At 32.4% G+C, this 27,965-nt stretch overlaps 1 protein-coding gene across 1 annotated transcript in view; it reads left to right on the top strand.

Annotated features, from left to right (window-relative positions):
- Nucleotides 1-27,965, top strand: part of LOC143225782 (acyl-CoA dehydrogenase family member 11-like) — a 92,459-nt gene that overhangs the window by 56,797 nt on the left and 7,697 nt on the right. The window contains 2 exon segments of the mRNA XM_076455777.1: nt 6,838-6,930; nt 18,856-19,123. Of these exon segments, the coding sequence (XP_076311892.1) occupies nt 6,838-6,930; nt 18,856-19,123 (361 nt within the window).

The raw sequence follows: 27,965 nt of genomic DNA, 5'->3' as shown, positions 1-27,965 counted from the left end.
ACAATCTTAACCACCTCAATCAGATCCCCTCTAACTCTTAATTATTCAAGAGAAAACAATTTCAGAGATCTTAACTTCTTATATGACAACACTTCCATGGTAGGCACTATTCTAGTAGCCCTTCTCTGAACTCTTTCTAACAATTCAATGTCATCACTAAGGTAAGGAGTCCAGGACTGAACACAATACTCCAAATGTGGCCTAACCTAAAATTCTATTTGCCATACTACTAGCAAAAGTACTCTGTTCAACCACTACACTATGATCCTTTTTTCGTACACTGTTAAGGTTATTCCCACCCAAATTATAAATATAGTTTAAATTATGATAACTCAGCTGCATTATCTTGCAGTTATTATAATTAAAACCCATTTGTCATTTATTTGTCCAACTCAGTAAATGATTTAAATCCTTTTGTAAAGTAGCACCATTTTCTTCACAGCCAGCAATACCAAAGACCTTAAAATCATCAGTAACTTTAAGTAATTTATTGACTCTTCTTTCATATATGTCATTAACGTAAATCAATAAGAGCAAAGTCCCTAAGACTGAGCTCTGAAGTACCCCATTTATGACATTAACCCAGTCTGACTGAACTCTGTTTGTGAGAAATTTATGCATTCTTTCATTCAGCCACTCTTCTAACCAATTAGCTAATTTATCTCACACACCTATAGAGATATTTTTTTCTAAAAGTCATTTATGTGGCACTTTGACAGATACTTTCTTAAAATCCAGATGTATCAAATCTACGTCCTTACTTTCATCTTCATAAGTGTGACCTTTTCAAAGAATGTCAAAAGATTTGTATGGCAATATTTTCTCTTAGTGAAACCATGTTGACAATCCAATAACATTCTACATATTGTTAAATTACTTTGCAAAGCATCTTTTATAAGACTTTTCAAAACTTTTCCCAAAACTGATGTAAGGCTAATGGATCTATAAATACCAGGACAATTTTTATCACCCTTTTTGAAAAAAGGAGTTACATTAACAAACATACAATCCTCTGGTATCTGTCTACTATTAAAGGATGTACAAAAAGTAGTAGCAAGTGGCTCAAATATCCAATCCTTAACTTTCTTCAAAACCCTTGGGGAATGTTATCTTGCCCAGGAACCATATTGTTCTTTAAACTTAACAATTGTTTGTTAACAAACTCAGAATTAATGTGATCACTATGTTTGATATTCTCATCTATTAACTGTTCAAACTGAGACATATTGCTTAAACCTTCAGTAAAAACTGAATAAAAAGCAGAATTTAATATCCTAACTATCTTATATGTATCTCAGGTACAAGCCTTTCTTTATCATCCCTCAAAGGTGCTATCCCAAGCCTAACATTTTATTCACTCTTCTTTCTGATTCAAGCTTTTCATATTCCCAAGTTTCACTCCTGGTACTTATGGCATCCTTTTGGAGACAATTGATGGCCTTGAAAACTATGTGGATGGATTGGGTTCTGTGAGGGCAAGGAATCTCCACTTTTCTCTAATTTGATGATCCTTCACCATGAACCTTGGGTTTTGCAGATTATCTTAGAAATTATAGGATTTCACTCCTGGTCTATGGAAGATGACAAAAATAAATGATTTGATGGTCTTCCTTTATTTTATCATCTCCCTGCATCATGGCTTTACCTTTATTGTGTCCACTGAGGTGCTTTTCTATTCCATGATCTTCTGGAGAAGTCTTTATTCACCCCCCATGCAATACTTCATTCATTCTTGGATATTATTCAATTCCTTCATCAGTTGGGCCTAACCTTCTCTCATTTGTTTGTGAGTTATGGAGATACTAGTTCTCAACCTTTCCTCTTCTTTTCTCCCACTTCTACAGAAGTTTTCTCTCTTTTAGAGATGTGAGTTTCTCTGAAAATCCTCTTCCCTCTTTATTGTCATATGGATTTGATGGGCTGGTAGAGACTCATTTGGGATATCTTGTATGGCCCTCACCTCCTTTCTCACAGAACCTCTTTGTTCATTTGTTCAATTGAGACAACATCACTATTGATGTTCCCCTTCCTCCTCCTGAACCAGAATGTCTTCTTCATACAAATGCTTCTCTTTCCATTTGAGGTGCTTATCTAGACACTCAAGAGGTTTTATAGCAATTGATTCTCTCTCAGTCCTCTCTCCATATCAATTTCTTTGAGCTTTTTGCCATTCATCAGGCTTTGGTTCTTTCTCTTCCAAACCTTTGGGGCCAGTCAGTGATGGTCTATCCTTACATCTCAACAGTGGTATTGTACATCTCCAGGCCTCTGTTTGCAGATGTTGGACCTCCTGTGTTGAGCCCACAGTCATTAAATCCTTTTGTTGGCTTGTCACATTCCAGATGTTCTGAATCTTGTTCTATATCATTTATTATATCCCAACAGGACTCTTCCTATGGATTAGTCACTGGGGCTGTGAGTGTTTTGGGGGCTGTATGCCCAGCATGTTGTTCCAGAGCTGGATGCTTTTGCCAGTCATTTTATTGTTCAGGTCTCAAGGTTTTGGTTTTCTGTTATACATCTTTTGACTGTAGCAGTGAATGCTCTCAATCAGGATTGAGTAGGTCTATACCTGTATGCCTACCTTTCCAATTATCCAATTTCCTGGCTTCTTTCTATCATCCAAACCATTCCATGACAGGTTCTGTTGGTGGCTCAATATTGGCAAGCTCAGCTGTAATTTTTACTTTTGTACTACTTACTCATTATGTCACCTGTTTTTCTCCCACTTTCTCTGAACCTCGTTCATCAGCCCCAGTCTGGAATGAGTCATCTGTTCATTCTCACACTTAGGCTTCATGTGTGGCTTTTGTCTGGTCTCTGGCCCAGTGGGTCAGATTTTCCATCATGTAGCATCTTTGATTTTACATTCTGTGCATCCTTCTTCCATGGCAGTACGTCACAGAAAGTGGTACATGTACCATTGTTGGTCCATATGCCATGGTTATCCTTGAGCCTGTCTGACCCTACCCCTCATCACTTCCTTTCTAACCTGGCTTTTTGACAGGGGTTGTTCAGTTTTCTTCATTGTAGCCTATCACATGACTTTATCTGCCACATTTTGTTTTACATGTTATACACATGCCTTCAGTGTGATACTCTTATCTTGTTAGTTCTGTTCCCTCTGCATCACCCGTTCTCTTCACCCCAAATCTCCTGGATTGGATTCCCATTGTCATCTTTCATGCCCTTGCCCCCTCCCTTTTAACTTTTATCAACCTGTTCTTTGTATTATCTTCCCTTGAAAACCATTTTCCCTCTCATATTAACATGCAAACATTGTCATTCAAATATGTTCACTGTTGAGGCTAACTACATCTTATTTTATAGTTTCTATGTGGTCTTTTTTCCTGATTGTTTTTTTCCACCCAAAACTTCAGCTACCCAGGAGGGTAATTCCACCTTCACAATTATATCACTTCTTTCTATATCATACTTTTACACTCATTCTGATTCTGATTGCATTCTCTGTCTGGTGAGGGCTCTCCTCTCATTCCTTCCATAGTTCCTGCTCCCAATTATTTATCGAAAACATGCTTTGTAGTTTACAGAAAAGCCAACACATTAGTCATTAAACTGCAACATTTTCTTTCATCTAAATACCCAGTTACAGATAACTTTTACATGTTACAAAAAATACACAAACCAACAATCCCGGTCGTGCAGTTATTTCCAATTGCAGTATGCCTACTGAAAAACTTAACTGCTTATATTCATCACCACATCAGAGATATCCCTCCACATTTTATGTCATACATTAAAGACACAACATATTTTCTAAACATGATGTCTGACATTAAGAGCAATAGAAAACTTCCTCCAGACACTATTCTTTGTACTATAGATATTTCTTCTCTCTACACAAACATTTCCACGATGAAGGCCTAAAATCTCTAGAATCTTCTCTGCTAAAACTAGGCAAACCAAACACTCAAATTATTATAAACTTAACTGAACAAGTACTTGAACTTATCAGTTTTTAATTTAACAATGAATTCTATATTCAACCAAAAAGCTATGGACATCAAGATGGCACCAAACTATGCTTACATTTTTATTTGAAACTTAGAGATGAAACTTGTAAAGTTGCACAGACATACCAATGTTTTAGAGATGCTACATTGATGATTTTTTAAAATTTGTGTAGGAGACAAAGATTCATTACTATCCTTTTATAGACATGCTAACACCTTCCACAGTTCTAGTAAATTTACTCTCAGCTACTACACTATGCAAATAAGTTTCCTGGATGTAAACCTAGTATTAAAAGGTGATATTTTTCATACTGACTTGTACTGAAAACCAGCAGGTAAACTACAATGCTTACATAATCAAAGCTGTCACCCTCCACACATCAAATGCAATATCAATCAAGCACTTAGATTAAAGAAGATATGCTCTGATAGTAAGAACCATGACCATCATATTAATTCTTTGGAACAGACTATGACTGAAAGAGGTTATAAACAAAACACTATCACTCAACAACTTGACAAAGCTAACAATATACCACATGAATCTGCCTTGAAACAATTACCTAAAATCCAATTCATGTTCCACTGGTTATTAACTATCACCCAAAACTAAAAAAAAGAACAACAACCTATTCCAGATACTAAAGAAACTTTTACCTCTTTATACTTAATGATTAACTAAAAATCTATTTTTACAGAAGATGCTATCATTTCTTTAAGAAAAAATAAGACTATGCACTAACATTTACTTCACTCTAAAGTTAACTTTACATTGACATCAGGAGGAAGTCATTCTTGCAAGAGCAAGTGATGCCATACCTGTAAGGTCATTCAGAAAGTGGAAAACGTTTTGATAAAGACAATCAAAAACAGTTCAAAATCACTAAACTCCTAACCTGCTCTGAAAAAAGTTACTTACTTAATCCAATAATGAAAATACAACTTCCAGTATGTAGGTTAAACCAAAACAACTAAACAGGAATGTTTGAATAATCACAACTTAACAATCAAACCAGACAATGAACTTCCAGTCACAAAACACTAACATGCTTGGGCACTTTCTTTAAGATATTAATGGGTATAGAGACAAATTTTACATCTAACCGAAACAGGGAAACTGAAGAAGCTTACTGGATAGAGCACTGTTAAGTACTGTAATCTTCATCATGGTATTGTTGGCCTTTACAAGTCTCTGAAAATGTTTCAAAACTGAATTCATAATTAAACATACTTTACATTAATAGTATTATTTTTGCTTCAGTTTCTCTACATTGATATGATTTTCTATATATTGCACTGCATTATTACTCTCTATATTTCCTGCTGCCACTGATATTTTATTTTTATTGTTTACTTCATTTTTTATTTTACTTTATTGAAATTAGTTAACAGCTCTTATAACTATTATCCAACTTAACATTTTATGAACTTTACATACCTCTTTGACACAAACAACTCTAAGTTATGATTGGCTAGGTCTCAAGGCCAACTTATATTGAACAATTGGTTGTTGTGACCCCCTGACATATATAGTTATTTTTGGGTTCAATGTGCACACATGATTAAACTGGGGAGGTTCCTCCATTGTTTCCACCCTTATTGCAACACAATTTCAAGTTGATGAGGAATAACCTGGCTCAGAAGTGGTGCAGTTTCCCATGGGGGTATTACTGTATTTTTATTTGATTACACCATTGTCTTTCTTTAGGCACTTTCTAAAGGGGGATCATCTCATTTGATTCTTCACAAACTTAATGTGGAATATTAGCTATTTACGAGAAGAGGTAAGATATCATATTACAGGTTAATGTTATTCCATACTGAAAATGCTTTTTTAATAGATACTTACTCTCATATTTCCCACTTGACCTCCTCACTTTTGGTGTAAGTTTTGTATGTACTGTCCAATCTTGGAAGGATTAAAGGTTGCACAGAAGAGAAGGTGCTGATAATAATAGGAGTTGTGTCACATTTCTATTAGTAGAGGGTTGCTGCATGACCATTTGCATGATAGCATGTAGATGTCTCACGTGAAAGTGCATTGATAGGTGGAAGTAGTAAGGCTAGTGGTGAGTAAATGTTTGTGCATATGGAGGGCAGTATATGTCAAGAATAGTGATTTGTGAGGGACTTTTAGTGTTCATCTTGTTAAGAGAAAATGTTCATAACATTGCATGGCTTTTAATCAAAAGGTGATGCAAATATATTTAAAAGTAACATAAGATGTTTATTTGATCACTGGAACCTTCATAAAGGGCTTATAAATTAAGCTAACTATCTTAATGTAAGTATTAGTGGAATTCAGCTCTGTACTTTGATACAGTTTTTTTAATCTAGCTAGCAACTAAAATGTTACAATCAGAATTCTCAATAAAACAGATATTTATGTAAAATCGTTAAAAAACAGAATATTCACAATAAAAAACTTGTAGCTCCAATAATGTTTTAAGTTAAGAAAAGCAATCATAATGAAAAAACACCTAATGTTGGAGGTTATTATAATAATCTCTAACTTTTAATGCAAAATAACTTAAGCAAGTAACTCTTGAATATCTGGCTGTTTTACCCTTTTCTATTATACTTTTATTTTCTACCAGATAACGAGATTACAATTCATTGTTTGTTAACACAGCATCTAATGGACATGTTTATATATTACAGCAAAACCACAATAACACCCTTTTTCAGTCATTTTTGTCACAGTACATAAATTAGCGTCAACTTTAACTAAACTGGTATTTCAAAAGACAGCTCATCAAAATGATGTATATAAAATATAAACAAAATAACAATTACCAAAAAATGAAATACCACCTCATAAAGTAAAGCATAAAATTTTACAGTTACTTATTTAACATTTTAGGCTATTGCTGTGGTTTCTGAAGGACTGGAGGCTTTTGGTGGACAAGGATACATGGAGGATACTGGACTTCCTGGAATGTTAAGAGATGCTCAGGTGGATTTTTCTCATATTCTATTTGGTCATGAAATGCAGTATAAAGTTAATTTTGTTAGTATATCATTGGTTTAGTGAGTTGGCATTTAATATTATACCACATCAAACTGTGAAATACTATGTGTTAGGTTAATCTTTTCTTCCTATCTTTGGTTTGGAAGCTTTAAAAATAGTAGGAATGTATGGTTTCAAAATGTTTAGTTCTTATAGAGAACTATGATATGGTACACTATAGTATTGTGTTCTGTTAAGAGTGAGAGTAAAATTGGCAGTTCATTTTAAAATGAAGGTGTTACATTTTCCCTTAATGTTTTTTTAGGTGTTTTAATTTGTTTAACAGTAGATAGTGAAATTATCCTAAACAAAGTAATATAGATGTTTGGCACAAGTGTAGATCCAGTAGTATCATTGTTCCCTCATTTCATCACGTCTAATACACTATAAATAAAAAATTAGGAATTTTAAAACTTGAAAATAGGAATCATATAAAAGTAAAGAAATCAAGGCTGGAAGTACCATAGACATTATGTACTCAAACGATAAAACTCTATTCTAGCTTCATGCTGTTAACTAGATTTACATTTGATGAAGTGTTGTTTTCTTACTTTTTTTACAATCTGTATTTTCAGGTTTTTAAATTCCTACTTTTTTATTTATCTTGTTTGTTGGTTTTTGTTATGCTTAACTATAGACAAAAGATTTCTAGATATGATAGTTAACTTTATAGCATACATTGTAATAATAATAAACATAGCTAGTAGCTAGCTTTATGGTCATAATGATTTACTGCAGCTATTGACTATTTAATCACATTAGTTCAAGATGTAAAATGTTAAGCTGTAACTTGATACTGTCATGGAGATTTGTTTGAGATTACAGTGAGTATTTATAGTTTCTGTATAATTAAATTTTCTGCATATAATTCATAGCACTGAGCAAATATATGCTCAGACTAAGACATAACACCCATTAATTGCATACAAAATTTCACCAATAGAAAAATCAGCCTTTTCAAATAAAATATATACATCTAAAACATCATATTAATAAATATTTGTGTCTTTTAAGGTAATCATCCTCAAAATGTGTGTAACAAAATTTAATATTAGGTGTATTGATTTTTTTTTACTTCTTCACTTCATTCATAACATAGGGTTAGATGTCTGAAGATAACAATTGTATAGTGAACAAAGCATTGAGGATCTAAACGTTATAGTAATCTAATGTTCATCTAGTATTGGCTGGTAATTCGTGTTTCCCCCTGTACTTAAGTTTTTTAAAATGAACATCAGTTGTTTGTAAGAAAGCTAACTTTAAGAGGTAATGATAACATTGTTTACACCAAAATTATGATGTTTTTTTAGCTTATTTACCTCATGGAAAAAAATATACTTTTTAATAAACCATGATCTTCTCAGTATTGTATTTAGTATTCTACAAAAGCTTTGGGTGCAATATACCAAGTTGTTTTTGCTGTAGGCTGACAAAAAATAATGTTAATAAGAATTACCAATGATCCATTTTGAGTGGATATGTATACAGCCTTAGCAGTACATAGTAAAGGTTTGAAAATGTTAATTGAAATCTCACTTTACTGTTGAAAGTGTTTTTTGCCCAAACATTCTATTACGATTTTGTGCAATTCCTTATGATTCCCATTATGAATGAGTTGTGCTTCTTGATGAACACAAATAGTGATGCTGAAGTTCTTTAAAATATATTTATTATCCAAATAATTCACTTTTATCATAATAATTTATGTTTTCAAATAGCATGCATTATTATTATCATATATAACAACAGAAAGAAAACCCTAAATGTAGCTGTTAAACATATAAACATTTTTTATGCTATTGCACCTTGTTGAACATAAACAATATTACAATAATTTTTTTTTATTTTCTTACTAATAAACTTTTGTTTTATTGCAAGTTACAGCTTTTACAGTGAGAAATATTATTTTTAGAGCAGGTATGATGTTTTGATCACTGGTGTGATTATTTTCAAATATAAAGAGGTGTATCAGTGTGGGAACACGTAGGAACGCCGTTCTTTTACCTTTTTATTTTAGTCCAAATGCCATTCCCTCACCATCTCAAATGAATATTATCTTACAAATCTTTGATTTTGTGAAGTTTTTGCCCATCCTCAGGGCTGACAAGAGTAGACATGGGAGCAGCTGCCCCAAGGCTCTGCATCTGTTGAGGAGCCAGACAGTAGTATATTTTATTTATATAAGTAAGATCGAGGCATTAAAGATAATTAGAATAATAGTTCAAATAATAATTCTGCTCCTTTTTGGTTTAGAACTGTTTACTAACTGTAGTAAACTTGTAAAGCATCTTTACACTCTGTTTTAATTTATTCTTAAAATATGTTGTGTTTTGTTTTCGTTCTAAATAAAAACTTGATACACAGGGATGAATAAAATGATGAATAAAAATGAGTAATAATTAATAATTTCAAGACTTATCGGCCTACTGTGAGCTAAAATGGCTACTGATTTTTCATGGATTTATGAAGAAATTTGTTACTTATTTTTTTCTTAATGAGAAATCAGCAAAAATTAATAAGTGGAGTGAATGGGGGGAGTCAATAATTTTACTGACTCTCTAAGCCTCTGCCCACCCCTAGAAGAAAGAAGAGAAATAATCGTTAACCCTTCCATCCAGGCTATAGGCAAGTGATCAAAGTACAATAAAAGAAAATATTGCAAAATAAAATGTGTAGTTTTGTTAGTATTTCTCACAAGGTTCCAAACAACTTGTACTTCTTACCTTTCCACAGTTATTTTATGTAGCTATTATATTGTTAGCAGCTGGCTTAGAAACTTGACCAAAAAAATGAATAATACTGTTGGGACTTTTCAGATGGAGCATGAAATTCCAAAAAGTTTTACTGTTAGTAGCTCAAATAGAAAGCTTTCAAAAATAAAGTAATGAAACACCATTCTTGGTAATTAGACTGTTTACATGACACTTTACTTTGACACTGTTAATAGCAAATAAGCTCATGCAGTACAATTTCCAATTTTTTTACAATTTTGAAAACACAGTGGAGTAGGGTTTATCAGCTTGTTTATAGTACAGTGATTACAATGAGCATTGGCTAAAGCAAAATATAAAAGCAAGAGAAAACAATTACAATATGGCTCTGTACAAAGTCTGATTCAATCCAATAATCTTGTTAGGTATTTGAATGTTAGTTATTTTTCTGGGGTGATTGGCAATTATTTGTGGTATAGGTGTAAAAGTGTATAAGAGTTTATGAGCATCCTGTTTCCTATTTTACTATACTTACACATTAAATGCTTCCTATAAACATGGCCTGTTTTGGTTTCACTTATTTTCCATGCTAATCACTTTAGAAGCAGGTTATCCATCAGGGAACTGTAAGTTCAACCAGGGTTTATGAAGTATAACCTGTAAGTAAGTATATATAATCATTATTTATAGTGTTTATAGAACCTGTAATCAATAGCTTTAGTGCATGATACATTGGAACATTGTGCCATTGCACAATGCTTTGACATGACAACAGTTTGTTTGTAAAACAAGTTGATTTCATTGTAATTCATTGATATAATTATATTCTTCTTAATGAGCAGTTGAAATATTTTTAAATATTTAGCATTTAGAAAAATATCCCTCTTGAAATTGGTGAAAGACTATTATTTTATGTATTGTAAGTGAGTGAAATTATATAGTGGCATTCTGAGAATCAAGGCTCTGTGAATATTGTAAGAAAGGGTTGCTCAAAAATCTGTTTATTTAAATAATTTTTTTTTATCTAAAAACGAAACACACAGTGGTCTTTAAAAAATGAGTGACAAACATAAACAACCATTTCTGCAATAATTTTTCACTAAAGCAAAACACAAGAAATGGAAGAAAGTGAAACTTGTACGTGTGATTGCATGAATGGTGTTGAATGCATAAAAGTTTCTTTGTTTTTTTTATTTTGCACATAAAAGTAATTCCACAAGCTACTTCTAGTAATACATTAAATTTCAATGACATTATGATAACAGGCAAACATACAAGTGATGCTACTGAATGTAAAAACGATGAGTTCATGTCTGCATGATCTGAAGTTTTAACTGCAAAGATGTGGGTATATAAGAAAAAGGCTTACCCATGATGTGAGAGTGATTTGGGAAAAGTAGTAGGAGTAGCATGCTCATTGTAACAGATTTAGGACCATTTAGATCACAAGTTTTACAAGGTTCTAGTATTTCCAAAGAATGGAGTTCAGTTTCTTTCAACTGCAGCACATGACCAGTGCAACTAACATCCCTGAGAAAAAAGTTTTTCTTCATTCAAAGATGCAGTCGCACAACATTGTTGTGAAAATTATTCAGAGTGCAAGGGAACAATTTGAAACTATTGTGGGTTGTTTAAATAAATCTTAAGTGGAGTCTACCTGCATATTATATAGCCAAAAATGATAAACCATATTCAGACCTTCTTAATTAGTTGCAGTTGAAAGCATTAAATGACACAGAAATACTACAACGTTTGTATTTGCAGTTTAGTGCTACTAATATAACTGATTAAGGTGCACAAGGAATGAGATCAAGAGTGTCCAAATGCATCCTTGAAATAAAAGGAAAAATAACTAGTCCTTGATAAATAGTCCTTGAAAGCAAAACCACTTTGATTATCTATTTAAAATGTGAAACACACAAATCAAATGATTCAAATTTTCTTTCTTTTTTGTTTTGGATTTGGCAGAATTGCTAATGTCAAACACTCTCTTACTTGTCTCAGAATGCATAGTTTGAACATAATTATCTTCAGAACAATCTTGTTACTTTTACCAGTGATTGCACCAGCATAATGCTAGGAAAAAAGTTTGGTATGGCTCAACAAATACTACTGAAGTGTCATAATATTATAGTATGGGACTGCTTAAATCATTACTTTGAATCATCAGTTGGAGAGGCAATTTCTGAAGTACACGGTGTTAATAATTTTCTTTCATTTATGGACAAACTGTACTCTTTTTACAGTCCATCTCCCAAGATCCAAAGAGAAATTCTTTAATATGCAGTGAAGCTTGATGAAGATATGAAAATAAATTGGACATGTGATGGGCATTAGATGGGTTCATTCAGAGCCATTTTAGTTGTTTGGGAAAGCTATATGTCTCTGTGTTATCATTTCGAGTCTGTTAGCTGTGGTGTTGATAAAAATTGCCCAACATTTGACTAATGCATTGTCAGGGTGCTTTATAAATGCATTTTGTCAAAACAGTTTCTTCCTGATCTGGCACTTACACATGATATATTATTCAAACTTTCTCTTCTTTCCAATATCTTACAGAAAAGGAATATTACTATAGCTCATGCAGAAAAGTTAATTCATTGCAGCATATGAATTTTAGAAGTAATGAAGGGTAAAAAGATGAAACATTAATGAAATGAAGCTTGCATTGATAATGCTGATCGATAACAACAAGATTGTTTCAATCAGTTGTGATAAATTTTTAACTAGTATCATAAACAATATAAAACAATGGTTATTATACCAACTTCATCATATGAACCAACTGGATCACTTCTGATTTCATACCAAACATAAATTCTCAGCTACTGAGTGGCCAGTAGAGATAAATCCTGGTTTTACAAAGATAAATCCTTTGTACAGTTTCAAATTGCCATTTTCAAAAACAGCTATGGGATACAGAGAATTTCTAGACATCTGTATGTGCCAGATTCTATCAGATTTGGATCCTTTAATAAGGTGTTTGAAAGCCATCTCATGCAGTCCTTCCAAATACAAATGAGGCTTTAGTAGCATAAACTTTATCATTACAGAAACAAGGTGTAGGCTTTTAATCAACTGTGTGAAAAATCTAATGTTTATTAAACTTCATGGCTCTTAAATTCAAAACTGGAAACCAGGTAACTATGTATATAAATAGCTTAATTGTTATCATTCTGCAACTGATAAATGAATGAGAATAGCCAAGTCCAAGAAACTCACAATGAACCAAACTCAGAAGTTCTGTTAATAGTTATCCCAGGCAAGACAAAATTAATGCTTTTACTGTAACATTTCAGATATAGATGTTAATTGCAATTACAATTTACAGCTACTATTATTGAAGTGTGTGTTTTTATATATAGGCAGCATAATAAGTAGTAATAATAGTAACACTTTCAAAATGCATTCCCTGACTTCTTTATTTAGCACTATACTACTGCTGAAGTACAAGCAATAATAAATACTCATGATGTGCGAAAAACACGTAGGTCCAAAAAGTCTTGATAAAACTTAAATAGAGTTGTAAGGGTTTCTATTTCAGTTTTATAATAAATACTCTTTATCAGGTGCCATAATAATAAGTTAACACACTGTAAAATACAAAATGAAATATCAAAACTTAATGCATCACTATATAAATCTTTCAACAATTTACACTCAGGCAATAGTTTCATAAGAAAAACCTTTTAATAAAGATCATAATTACAAGTCAACAAACTGTAAATGTCAATAAATAATGTCATAAAAATACTTTAACAATGTACATGTGCAACAAACCTATAACATTATAAGTGCACTGACACATATTCAAATAACCCTTTATTAAACAAAACAAAAACATAAAATGGTTTGTGATAAACCATGTTAAGTGAAAAAAACCTTTACAACATATACACTAAGTTTATTTAATAAAATGAAATATAAAATAAACTAGAAACACCAAATAAACCATCCTACATTGAATAAAGTACAATATATTTAATTTCACCATACAAAACAAACCATTACAAACTATATGGGATCCCAATATACAAAAACAGAACACAACTGGAATAGCTTTAATACATACAAAACATGACAACTACTAATATGTTTTTTTGTGTGTTTTTTGCCCAGATCCAATCCTTCCAATAACATCTGGTTGTTGTATAAATAACACCCAGTTTCATTAGAAAAGGAAAGATTTTTAGACAGCAAAACTAGTTTCTATTCTCATGAGCTGACTCAAGTTAAGCAGTTCTAACCATTACTTTGACAGTATTTACACTGTATTTTCTTTTTATGGGCCTTCTTCCATTTACAAATTTAGTACCAGATATGATGTTGTTTATGAAGTTTTACCACATGGGTGTTACATTATAGATCCTGCTAGCACAGTCAAAATCTGAATTTCCATGCAACTTCTACTGCTCCTTGTACTGTAAAAATGTTATACAAATATTCAGAAAACTATATATTGTACTAAATATTTCAATCTGCATGATTGAAATAATTTAGCATAACCATATAAAACACTGGGTATACCAAGCTTATATTTTTAACAATATCTAAGCTATTGTTTGTGTATATTGTTTCATATACTAATACTAATTTCTCCTGCTCATAAACATTTTAATTTGGCCCAATCAAAAACCCTTGTATTACTCTCATCAAGAAATATCTAAATCTTTTTTTTCTTTTTTTCTCTCATATATAATGAGAGTCTCTCCGTTACTCTTACCCTTTCATGAAAATTCCCCAACTTTTGAACATTTCATTATCAGACTTGAAACATTTTCTCACAAGTATTAATGAAACTAACACATATAGTGTATCCTAAAATAATCCCTGACATGCCAATAGTCACAGTTCATCTCATACCACAAACTTTTAACAAATCTTTTAGTTCAATTTATTTCTAACTTATTGGTTGTGTTATTTGTGTAATTGATTCATTTGTATTATAGAACACGAATGAATGGCTTCATGCAAGGTTCCTACAAGAATGTGAAAATACACACACATATTTATTTATACACATATATTGCCATATACATATATATTACACATTGTGACAATACACTAATAACTTACAATGGGCTGCCTCCAGCTCTCTCTCAAATTACTTTGTAATCATCTTAAGCTACTTTCTGAACCTATTGTTTGGTGGCTGCAGTCTAGTAAGTTATTGCCACCTGAAAGCCACCAAACTTAAAACATATTTCTTTTCACAGAATAAATAATCATCAACAGAATTCAGCTAAAGTAACACTTTTTTAGCTCAAATTGTCATAATTTATTAAATTCAATTCCTTCACTGCATGAGGTAATAGTACAAGCTATTCAGATGTACCAGATAAGATATTATTTGGGCTATGCAGTATTCTTTATAACATTCTCACGACTCCTCTAGATCAAGTAAGTAATTATAACAAAATTTATTTGATAGTTTGCTTTAGAAAAATCACTTGATAACTTAGCTCAGAAAGGAAGGGTTACAAAGCTATTTCAGCTGATTTTTGGAACTTCTAACCGTCATTCAGTTCTGTAAACTGTTGATGGTCTAAATCAAATAAACCAGCCATCTTAACTTTGTTAAGATCTAAAAGCTATTTTCCAATATGCTGTGGATATCTCTTACAGTGAATCTCTTTTTTACATCTTGCAATGTAACCCTTTACTCCATATAATTTTACAGTCAACAAAATGTCCTAACTTCAGGTAAATGGTTAGTAATCATACAATGTAAAACATACACTATATCTTTCAATACCATCTGTTAACTCAAAAAGTAAGAATTAAAATGCCCTTTTAGCTTAGTTTTCTAACTCCTAGCTGTCACTTTCAGTTGTGCAAACTGATGACACACTAGACATTACATCTACTGGAACCAACTGTCAAAATTTTTTGGAAATCACACAATGTAGTGCATACATTGAATAATGAACATCACTTGATAGCTTTAAAAGCAAGGATTACCACTTCCTTTTAGTTATTGACCCTACAATCAATGACTGTATTAGCTCTTTATGATCCAGCTTAATCCCAGCTACATCAGCCAGGAGGCCAATGGCAAGAGCTTGACCGACTGTTATAACTGTTTTTCACCTCTAAGTTTGACACTTATTTCCTCATCTGGCTCACCATAAAAAGTCATACAAACTATCTCAGCTCTATCCTCTTTATCTAAATGCTTGAACAAATCAAGTACTGAACCATACAGATTAAGCATCAATCATTATACTGTCTGTGACTGAATATTTCCACTCCAGGCATTGACTTATATGAAATTATTAAGGAAATAGCTTAGACTTTCCTTTGTCTTAAATGCCAAGGAAAATAATCTTCTTAGCCTGATTCTTAAAAATATGTGAGGGCATAATTTCCTTTTTTTTTCCCATTGACATTCTCAATCAGCATCAAGCTGAGACATCCCAAATGTCAGAGGTACAATGACGTGGACATACACAGGAATCTAAACACTCTGTTCCTGTTCTAGTATGGTAGAGTATTGAAGTGTACTCAGCAGTTCATTCATCAGCTCTGTGTAATTTCAAGTTTTATTGTGATGTATGGCTGTTTCAGCAGTATACGTCCCAGCTTAGAAAAGTTCACCATTACTTAATGAAGTGTTTACTTCAAATTTTGATGCATGCTGGTGAGGTAACTCTTGTACGAGAACCTTGTTTATTGACAGTACTTCCATTCTCTCAGCTTGTTTTTATATGACTTCAACCAGATCTGAGGTTGTGTTACTCTAATTAAAAAAGGTCTGGGAGTCATAAAAAAACCCACTCCATTCACTCTCAGATATGTCAGATACCACATAACCTTGATGGCCCTTAGTCATCCATGTTTCCCTTTTAATATGATCAGTACTATCAAGGGTGAGAATTCAATCAGCCATTCTTTCTGAGTCTGCATCAACAATGAGAAGAAAATCAATTTGCTACATTGGGAAAACTTGAATGTCCAGGAAAGGACTTTTCTTAGACCTGACAGCTCTCTCTCTCATGCAATAAGTTTCATTCAGTGACCAATTCTTACATATAGTTGTAAATCTTTCTATTTGTAGAAGATACCATTTCTTTAACTATGAGCCTTTTTAAACTTATATCAAACAAGAGTAGAAGAAAACACATATTATTTTGATTGTGTTCATGAATTTGAATAAAGATTGTTTCATTTTGTTTTTCTACATTTCCATCTACTGTCTTTTTTTTGTCGAACTCAGTCATTTGCAGAGAAATTCCAAACTACTTCTCAGTTGACCTTGCCAATCCTCCTATCTATTTAAGAAAGTCAGTCTTAGGTGAAAATACCATAACAGGTTTACTGATGTTATTGGGGCCATTGTTTTTCATAATGCTATGTATGCATTTCATTTATTAGTGTAGTAATTAAACTTTGATTCATGAGAAATCCAGAGAGAGACCCGTTGTTGTTTTAAGCTCTCCAATTGTTCTTTTAAACGTTTTATTAAACATCATCTAACAATAGTTTCATGTGTAAAATTTCAAAAATATTTTATTTAACATATTGCAGTAAATATTTTGTTCCATTACTTAAAGCTTTAAAAGTTGTACTTGCTCAATAGTTAAGAATATTTCTCTGTTTCTGGTGAACATCATAATATTTACAATTAGAAGCACTCAGTATGTAGAGTTGCATTTTACAGATTCATACACATAAAATAGTATTTCTATATTTTTAACATTAAAATCTCTCATGTAAAAAGTATAGAAATATAGTTTCATGTGCATGGAGTTGCATTTTACAAGTTCATGGACATAAAACTGTATTTCTATAATTTTTAACATTGAAATCTTCCATTTAAAAAGAGTGTTGCATAATTTGATAATTATTTACATGTTATTCATTAAAAATTATAAAATAAGGTTGATTTCTTTTTAAATTATTATTTCAATTTCATCTTGCAGTAAAGCATTGTATATTGTCTTTTTAGTAAGAAAGTAGTATTATAATTGCTGTAATTTCTAATATTTTAATATCATGCATGCATATCCTTGTTATTCTATTTGTAATACTGTAAATCACTTGCCTCTTTTGTTGTACAACTTTCAACTACAATGCAATATGTTCCTGAATATCATTGCCCTCTCCCAATATTTTGCTAACAACAATTTTTATTTAATCTTGTTTTATGCAGTCAGCTGACTTTGCCACCTGAAATGAAAAGAACTACAGTTCTTTAGCAAATTCTAAACATCATGCTGTTGGTAACTTTTTATATCTTTATAATATATATACTGTTTATCATGTGAAATATTCCTATTATTTACACAAATTACTATTTTGTAATACACAGCAGACAATTTACTTTGTATTTTTATGTATACAAACAGTACTTGTTATTGTGTGAATTTTTTATTGATATTTTAAAGTACTTTTATTGACTGTTAGACAATTTTTATCCATTTATGACTGTCTTCCCCTAGTGTTTTGACATTCGTTCATGCCTATCTATAGCAACTAATCATAATAATATGGATCACAAACCTTGTATATAGTTGTTATACTTATCCACGATTTTGAACACACTTTATCTCTAAAAATCACTTCAATAGTTCAAAATAACTGAACATACAGATACCTTTTGAGACCAAGTGGTTAGGGTGCTCAGCTTTCAGTATGTAGTTTGGAGGTTCAAAATTCTATCACCAAACATGATTGTCCTCTCAGCCATGGAGACATTACAATATGATGGTCAATCCCACTATTTATTGGTAAGAGAGTAACTCAAGAGTTTGTAGTGGGTGGTAGTTGATTAACTGCCTTCCTTCTAGTCATCTAATGCTAAATTAGGGTTCAGCTAGTACAAATAGCCTTTGAGTAGCTGTGCACAAAATTCAAAATAAACCAAAAAACAAAAAGAGCTTTTGCTATGTATGTTTAATGAAACTTTTGAAGATGTCTAAATACAGCTATTCATTAATTATTTTCCTTTTTGAGAAGGAAGTACAACCTGGGGAAAAATGCTAAGCTCCTTAAATTAAAAAAGTACTACTAAAGTTTAAATTTCCTAGATTGTTTTCTGTGAAACAAAGTTAAACAACAAAACTGTGCTGGAATTGATATAAATTTGCAAATTTATTAATTATAAATTTCAACAAGACATAACTGAGTTTGACAATAAACTTCATATGAATATTTTCAGGTTCTGCCGATATGGGAGGGAACAACCAACATCCTGTCCCTAGATGTTCTTCGTAGTATCTCCAAAAGTAATAAAGAAGTACTGAAAGCATATTATCATGACGTATTGGACAGAACAGAAATGGCCAAGTCTGTAGAATATTTGAAAGAACCGTATGCTACAGTCATTAAGTCTCTAAATACTGTACTTCAGTTTGTACAGATTAACCCAGACAAATTGGAAGTTGCAGCACGTGATTTTGCCTACAGTTTAGCTAGAGTGTTTATAGGTAAGGATATTCATGAATTAATCTAATAATTTACTTTTGTAAATGAGTGTATGTGTTCATTTGGCTGATGCTTAACAAAATGCAAATGAATTATGTATAAGGTGATCATGAAGAAAATAGCTTATTTAAGATTATAATGTCTTAAAAATTATTTGTCACAGGATAACAAGATTTCACAAAAAGTGTATGAAGAATAATAAGCTTTATGAAGGAAAGAGTTTCTGGTATCAGTTGTTTCAAAACCTTATTTCTTGCCTAAATTACTTTCCTCACAAATTAACACTGGTTTTATTTTTCTGCCTTCTAATAATATGAGAAAATGATTTGAATAAAATGCCTTTGAGGGTGAAAGATCAGCAAGCACTGTTCAGAACAGATGATGCTACAGTATCTTTATTTAGAGATAAACTTCATCATATGCTGGTTAAGAAGATGCCAAGGACATTGAACATCTTCTGTGACAATCAGTGATGTCGAGAAAACCCATTTGTAGAGAAAAATATATATGTAAATATATGTATATGAAAGAAGGTCAAAACATTGTTTGCTCCTCTATGTAAAATATTTTCTCAACTCAGACAAGCCGTTTTTACATATATAACTTCTGTGACAGTTTTTGAAACACATTTTATATTTTTCCATAAATTTCTACTCTGCAAGTATATATGAGTGTGTATGTATGTATATATATATATATCTTCACATAAATATGCATATAAAAATATATTTTTGCTGTAAAAGATAACATGAAATCTCAAGTCAGTCTTCACAGTATAAAAATGAACAAGGCCAAAAGGTTTTCTTCACAGTTTTTCAAACATTTATGTTGCCATTTTTACTTTTGAGGGAAATTTAACTCTAAGCATTAGTACTAAATCTTACTTTTTTGAGAATTATCTTCAAGTAGAAGTTGGTGTTATGGATAATTAAGTCAGCAAGAACAGTACAGGAAAATTATCTTTCTTTTAATTCTACACTATATAAATATATATATATATATTACAGTTTTCTAAACAGTATTTTCTATCTCACTATTTTCTTTTGTGACTAGCACTTGTCACTATTTTTTATAATAGTACTAAATTAGCCATTTAGTGCTGAACTAACATACTTTTATAACTGTTTTGCTGAAGTATGCTTAGTTATCATAAACTTGTTAACATTTAGAGATTCACAAGAAAAAGGTTATAAAATACAGTGCCAGAGAAATATTAGGTCTCTATACTTTATTCCTGTGCCATATGCCACAAATATCCATGGCACAGATTTTTTTTTTAATATAGGTGGATAGATTTTCAAATCAACATTTCATATAAGTCATTTTACAGTGTTTTTTCAGTATTAGCAGTTTCAGAACAAGGTAAAAACATTTCAAACATGAATAAATGGATACCAGTTTATCCCTTATTAGTTGTTAAGGAAAGGCTCCTCACAACAACATATATATATGTGTGTGGGTGTGTATGTATGTGTATATATACATATATATATATATAGAGAGAGAGAGAGAGAAATCCAAAGAATAAGTTTTGTTTAATGAGTAAAATTCACCAAAACAAAGGTATGTACTATATAGGCATACCAAATGTACTCTGTCTTCTTATGTAGAAATTATAAAATATACTTTTGTAGTTCTGTTAAATATAATACCTATTCTACCTGCAGGGACATTGCTGTAACATAGCACATTGTACAAGGTAAATGAATGCAGCGTTACAACCTTTACTGTGTTCAGTAAAAATGATCAGTCACGTTGCTATGGTTGAATGTCATATTTCTTATTAAGTAAAGAGTGTTGGACTCACACAGTTCTCTATAAGATCTGACATGGATTGGTTGACATAAAAACATTTTAAAAGAAAAATATCTGCAAAATGATTCACAAATTCTGTAGGAGGCTACTGTACTGTATCTTACACAAGTATATACACTGTTTTTGTCTTTAATATAGATAAACATTGTTTAGCTAAACTCAATCTTGCTCTGTATTTATCCTGATCGATCATTGCACTATAAAAGAGGACTACCTAATATATTGAAGAAATCAAATAACTTAAAAATACTGTAAGATAAATAGCATGGAGAAATTGTTAGACCATGACCATAGGATTTTAATAAACAGTTTTCTTTTTTTTGCTAATGTGCATGTTGCTGTATTTGAACTCACGAGTTAAGTGTAAAAGAATGTTTTTTTCTGAAGAAATGGCTTATTCTCAAAAAAAGGGAGGGAGTTTGGATAAGAGACAGATGACTCTATGAGAAAAGTGTTGAAGTTAGATGCTCTATAGAAGAATAAGATATGTAATATTTGCAAACTAAAGCTCTCTTTTCCCTCATTTTGGGCTTGTCATCAGCATGATCAAGTGATATTTACAAAAATCACAACCCTTTTTCAAACAAGATGTAGATGCTACAAAATAACATTTTTCAGGGTTTTATGTATATGTGGGCTGAATATTCTTCTACAATAGATGTCTGTGACTTGTGGGTGATAAATTCAAACAATAAAGGGACAGCACACAATCCACTTGTTTTAGAGTAATATATATGCATTCAAAATAAGTCAAAGATATATACAAACATTCTCTACACCATAGGAAGTCAAACTTTTATCTAAAACTCTAAATAATTCTCCTTCTTGTCAAAAGTTTACACTAGTTGGTTCAATTACTTTAAAATCCAATTGATAAGATGAATTATTTTTCTCTGATCTGTTTTTTTTACTCTATGATTTATAATAACTTCATTTATTTTACTCCATGGATTACCACAGTTGTGTTTGAAACTTTAAATAATTGTCTCATTTTCATCAAAGCCCATGTAGATGTATTCAGTTATTTTAGAACATCCTTTGACAAGACATATTATCATCCTTTTCTCTGTTAAATTGTAAAAGTCACTTTAAGATATCACCCATTGAGGCTAATTACACTGCACAACTATGTTTTTGAAAAGTTTTTGCTGATTGTGACAGGTACCTGGTGGGTATGCACAAATATAGTTTTGGTTTTACTTGAACATGTAGGAACTCTGACAAATAGACAGTTAACTGTTTACCGGCAATAATGTATTTAATTGTGTTTATGTTTCTAATACGCTATTAAGTTCAACATAATTACAAGTGTTTTGCTCATGATTTTCGTTTGTATTCAATGTCCGGTGCATCATGTTGCAGTGTCCAATAGTAGTCAGCAAGCATTGACAGATTCCAGTTGCCCTGATATCATTGTTTCCCTTGTACCAATGTTCTGATGAAATCTTTCACCATGTTTCTCACTGACAGCACTGAGATTTGCAGGGAATAAATCCAAGTGTGAGTGGAGGAAATGAATCTTGAGTGACATGTTGCACTTCATTGTTTTGTATGCTTTGAGAAGTTTGTCTACCAGCTGAATGTAATGTGGGACTCTGTAATAGCCAAGACAATTGTCAACAACGCCTTTGAAGGCTTTCCAGGCAATCGTTTCCAGCCCAACTAACAGATCTTTGAATCACTTGTCACTCTTAACATGTCTGATCTGAGGGAAACAAAAATGACTTCTTTGATCTTAGCCTCAGTTATTCTTGGCAACATCTGCCTTAAATAACGAAAACCATTGCCTTCTTTATTCATTGCTTTCATGAAATTCTTCATAAGTCCTAATTTTATATGAAGAGGAGGCAAAAAAATCTTTGCCGGGTCGACAAGAGGTTCATGCGCCACATTTTTCTGTCCTGGAACTAACTTTTTATGAAGTGGCCAGCTCTGTCTAGAATAATGTGACTCTTTGGCATGACTCCCATTCACAGATGAAGCAGCAGTACTTTGTAGAGCCGAGCTGCAGTTCCAGTAACAGAGCAATGACTTTCAGATCTCCACAGATATTCCATTTGTACTTACTGTACTGGATGTACTGCAGCAACATTTCCATATTCTCGTAGGTTTCTTTCATGTGTGCTGCCTAGCCAACAGATATTGAAGGGTGAATGTTGTCATTGTGTAACAGGATAGCTTTGAGGCTTAACATTGATGAATCAATAAAGAGACGTCACTCTTGGGGATCATGGCCAGAACCCAAAGCAGAGAACAATCCTTTGATGTCAACACAGAAACAGAGACTGTCAACTTGTGCAAAGAATTTGGTTATTTTATCTTGGCAGCTTCGAAAAACAGAAATTTTCGGACCTGGTGACAGCAAACACCATTCCTGCAGTCTTGAACCCAGCAATTCGGCTTTTTACTTTTGACAGACCCAAATCTCTGACCAGTTCATTTAACTCTGACTGTGTTATGAGATGTGGATTGCCTGAGGAGCACGGTTCAAAATCTGGATCAATGTCACTCCCAATTGCCTGCATTGCAGTTTCTTCATCTGGTTCATCTAAGGTCCATTCCTCTGGTGATTTTGGAATTGGAGAACTGTCGTCATGTGGCACGGGTCTCAATGCAGATTAGGGTATTCAATTCACTTCTTGTTTTTGGCAGAGAAACCAGACACATTAGTCAAACAGAAGTAACAGTCCATCACATGGTCTTTCTGTTCTTGCCATATCATTGGGACAGCAAATGGCATTGTCTTTCAAATGCCTCTGAGCCAAGCTCTCAGACAGACAGCACATGTTGCACAACAAATTTGAGGTGCCCCCATTCCTGGTCTTAATCATCAATTTTACAGCCAAAGTACAGGTGATATGCTTTCTTCACAAGAGCTGTCATTGAGCATCTTTGATGAACAAGCATATACTTTCCACAAGTATACCAGTATATTGCAGCTGTTACAACATTGGCAAGACATATTGACTGACACCAGTCGTCCTGTAAAACGTCTATAACATCTAACATACTTGTTATAGGGCTACTAAGGCAATGCTATATTCTGAAACAATATGTGCACACTATAAAGTCTATATTAATCCAATGAGCAACATCTGGATATGCAAGCCACTTTTATAGCCTACTGAGACAGTGTCAAGCTGGCTCCGGCCTACCCAGGCATGCTTGGGCTGCATACTTTCACAGAACAGCTTCTAACCTGGCCTGATTTCATGCTCAGACTGCACAAAACATTGTTCATAGGTCTCTTACAGAAACGAAAATTTTTGGACACAAATATAAGAAAAAACATGACAAAACTGAAGATTTCAATGAAATGGTACATGATGGACAAATTTGGATGTGATTTTCGTGATCAGCAGCCAAAAATCTATAAGGAACACCCAACAGTGTTCAAGAAGCAAAAACTTTGTTGTGCAGTGGTACTCGCATTCTAGCTAACTTCATATTTTCTTTCTTTTCTCTGACTAAAATTTTCTTTTACTTTACTTTTCTTGCACTCAACTGATCACCTATATTTATATGTTATTCACTAAGGCCTCAAAATTTCTATAAACTGTGCAAGTAATGTTTTAACTATACTTAGTTAAGATAATGAGAAAAACACCCAAGATTTGAGTAACATGATATCTACAATATAAGTAAAGCCAAAACAATGATATAATTGCAAACACAATGTAAAACTCGTACAGAGTTATGTGAAAAAAAAACAACTTTGTCACAACTAATACTTACACTAAACAGTATTATTTCTCCAACAACATTGAACAAATCATTTACTCATAAAATCACTTGTATGACAAATGATCTAAGTATCACAAAAACCACAACCTAAATATTAACGTATAACACATCAAAATTACAAATCATGTCCTTAAAATCAGAGAAATACAAAACTACAAAATAAGATACCCCCTAACTTATTTTTTCAAGAGAAAACAATCTGAGAGATTTCAATATCTCCTTGTATGGCCTTTCCATCCAAGTTACCATTCTAATAGTCTTTCACTGAACCCTTTCCAACAATTCATTGTCATTTCTAAGGTAAGGATTGAACACAATACTCTAAATGTAGCCCTACTTATACAATAAAATTATAACCTATTTAGACTTCTATTCTTGTAGAAACAGTCTAAAATTCTATTTACCCTACCAATAGCAACAGCACGTTTCTTGGATGGATTAAAAAATTGATCAGTCAATACACCAAGATCCTTTCCTTTCATAACACTGTTAAGTTATTACCATCCAAATTATACCTGTAATTCAAATTATGATAACTCACATGCATTAACTTGCATATATTATAATCAGAACCCATCTGCCATTTATTTGCCAAACTCACTAAATGATCTAAATCCTTTTGTAGAGTAGCAACATCCTCCTTAAAGCCAGCAACACACAAGACCTTAATATCATCTGCAAATTTAAGTAATTTATTAATTATACCTTCATCTATGTCATCAATGTAAATCAAAAAAGAGCAAAGATCCTTAGACTAAGCCCTGAGGTATCTCACTTGTAGCATTAATCCAGTTTCATTGAACTTCATTTGTAACAACCCTCTGCTTTCTTCTATCCAATTAGAAAATTTATTCCCAACATTTACAAAGATAATGTTTTCTACAAGCCTTTTATGAGACACTTTTCAGATGCTTTCTGAAAATCCAGATAACCAAGTCCTGCATCCTTACCCAAATGTATATATGCAGTAGCCTTTTCAATGAATATCAAAAGATTTGTAAGACAACATTTTCCCCTTGTGAATTCTAAACTTTGTTAAATTACTTTGCAAAGCATCTTTTAACAGACTTTCCAAAACTTTTCCCACAAGTAAGACCAATGGATCTGTAATTACTAGGACAATTTTTATCACCTCCTCAGGTAACTTCCAATCATTTAGTATCTTCCCACTATTCAAGGACTAGCACAAAATAGTAGTAAGTGGCTCACATATCCAGTTTTCAACCTCCTTTAAAACCTTTGGGAAAATATTATCTAGCCTAAGAGACTTATTGTTTTTTAAACTTCCCATTTAACTAGATCAGAATTAATGGAGTCATCTCATTTGATCTTGTTTCCATTTATCAGTTGTCCAAGAGGTGGAATACTACTTATATCTTCACTAATAAAACCAAAGAAATAGCCAAATGTAATAACCCAGTCTTTTCATAATCATCAGATACAAGCCTTCCTTTATCATCCTTCAAGAGTCCTACACCCCATTATAACATTTTGTTTACTCTTTGTTTACTCTTTATTTAATATTTAATTATTACTTACATTTTGTAACAAGAGCATTAAAATTCAAGTGTTTAAAATGTAGTAGTTATGATAAATCTTGTTACACAACTCTGTACAAGTTATACACCTTGTATGTAGTTTCACTGTTGTACTAGGCTTTTGTAATATTGTTGATGTCATCTTACTTGAACCTTCTGAGTTTTTCTCATTATGTATAATATTGTTTTCACTGGAAGGCTAGATATTTTTAGATTTTTCTGTCATTTATCATAAATACTTGCAGTTACAGAGAGGAAAAAATAAGTTAGTGAACGTAAAGTTAGACTTCATGACTATCACTTTAGCTGTAAGGAATGATTTCTGAATAAAACGTATTACAGCTTGTATTGAAATAACAGAGAGAGAGAGAAGTAATTTATCTTTTAAATTGGGTTATAAAATAACTGAACTAGCCTGTGTGGACTTTGATGAATAAGAGATTTACATAAAACTCTGAATGCAATTGTGTTAACCACCAGCATAACATTTGTTAAGATATGTTTGACTTGTTATGAGTATATTATTTTAAAACAAGTAGATTGTGTGCTGTCTGTCTATTGTTGAGATTTATCACAAACAAGTGAAATAAAAAAATTGCAGCTCTTATAAAAACCTAAAATCATCAGAGAGTCATCAACAAATCATTCTTGGTCATTATAGATTTATGTTCAACTTCTTCTGAGCTTCTGCAAATACCTACCTGACATAGAAAAATTATTTACTGGCTTGGATTTGACATATGAATGGAAATCTTACTTCCCAACTGTAAACAGGAGACTATCCATAGAAAAGTTTTGTCTTAACAATGATATTACAAGCATATAACAGTTTAGGCATTGTATTCTTCTGGAATAAGTCAAGGCATCATGTGTAGCTCCTGGAACCTAAAATGCCCACATGGCAATTTGTTTCTGGATGTTATATAATGTTACTGTGACTGTAATCATAAGTGGATTCATCAATTTAATTTCCTTCATTAGGATGGACCACTTGGTAGCTTTGAGAATGTCCCCTCACTTGGCCACTTGGTTAACTATTTTATAGATTTGGGTATGTTTTGAGGCTTGTTTGGAATTAAGCACAAAGTTACACAATGGGCTATATGTGTTTTGCCCACCACATGTATCGAAATCGGATTTCTAGAGGTGGGAGTCAGCAGACATACCACTGCACCACTGGGGGCATAGATTTAGGAAACTGTGGTCCTGTTGAAGGTGAATTAACATCTTGCCAGAAGGATGTGTTGCCTCTTGGCATTCCCCTTACAGAGAAGCAGCATACTGTTAAATATTATTTGTCTTTCATCAACCATTCAGTGATTTGGAAATCTATGATGAATGAGATTGGGTGTGTGCAGAGATAAAGCACCTGAATTGCTGAAGAAAATGGGCTCCATTGAAACAACCTTGCAAACCTCATGCTGCTTGCCTTCTTCAGCATTTTATTTTCACCCGTATCATGTTAGGATAAGACAATCCAGAAGATGGGGACAGTCCATGTAAATTACTATGAGAACCCCAAGAGTATCTACATGAATGGCTTTGATAGTAAAAAGAGACTTAAGTAAGCTTTCCAGCTCATCAGGTGGGATGACTCTGATTTATAAGGTGTCATTTATGGTGCTTTTTTGAGTTATGTTTTAAACTTAAAGTTGAAAGCAAGAGCAGATAAAAAAACCTAAGATGCTTATTCTGCAAAGAAATTAACAAGAACAAACTAGATGAAATATCAAAATACTACATCTCT

Source organism: Tachypleus tridentatus, chromosome 1 (genome assembly GCF_004210375.1).
Source record: "Tachypleus tridentatus isolate NWPU-2018 chromosome 1, ASM421037v1, whole genome shotgun sequence".
Lineage (NCBI taxonomy): Eukaryota > Metazoa > Arthropoda > Merostomata > Xiphosura > Limulidae > Tachypleus > Tachypleus tridentatus.
Note: the sequence above shows the minus strand (reverse complement) of the source record. Positions and strands in the feature narration are given on the sequence as shown.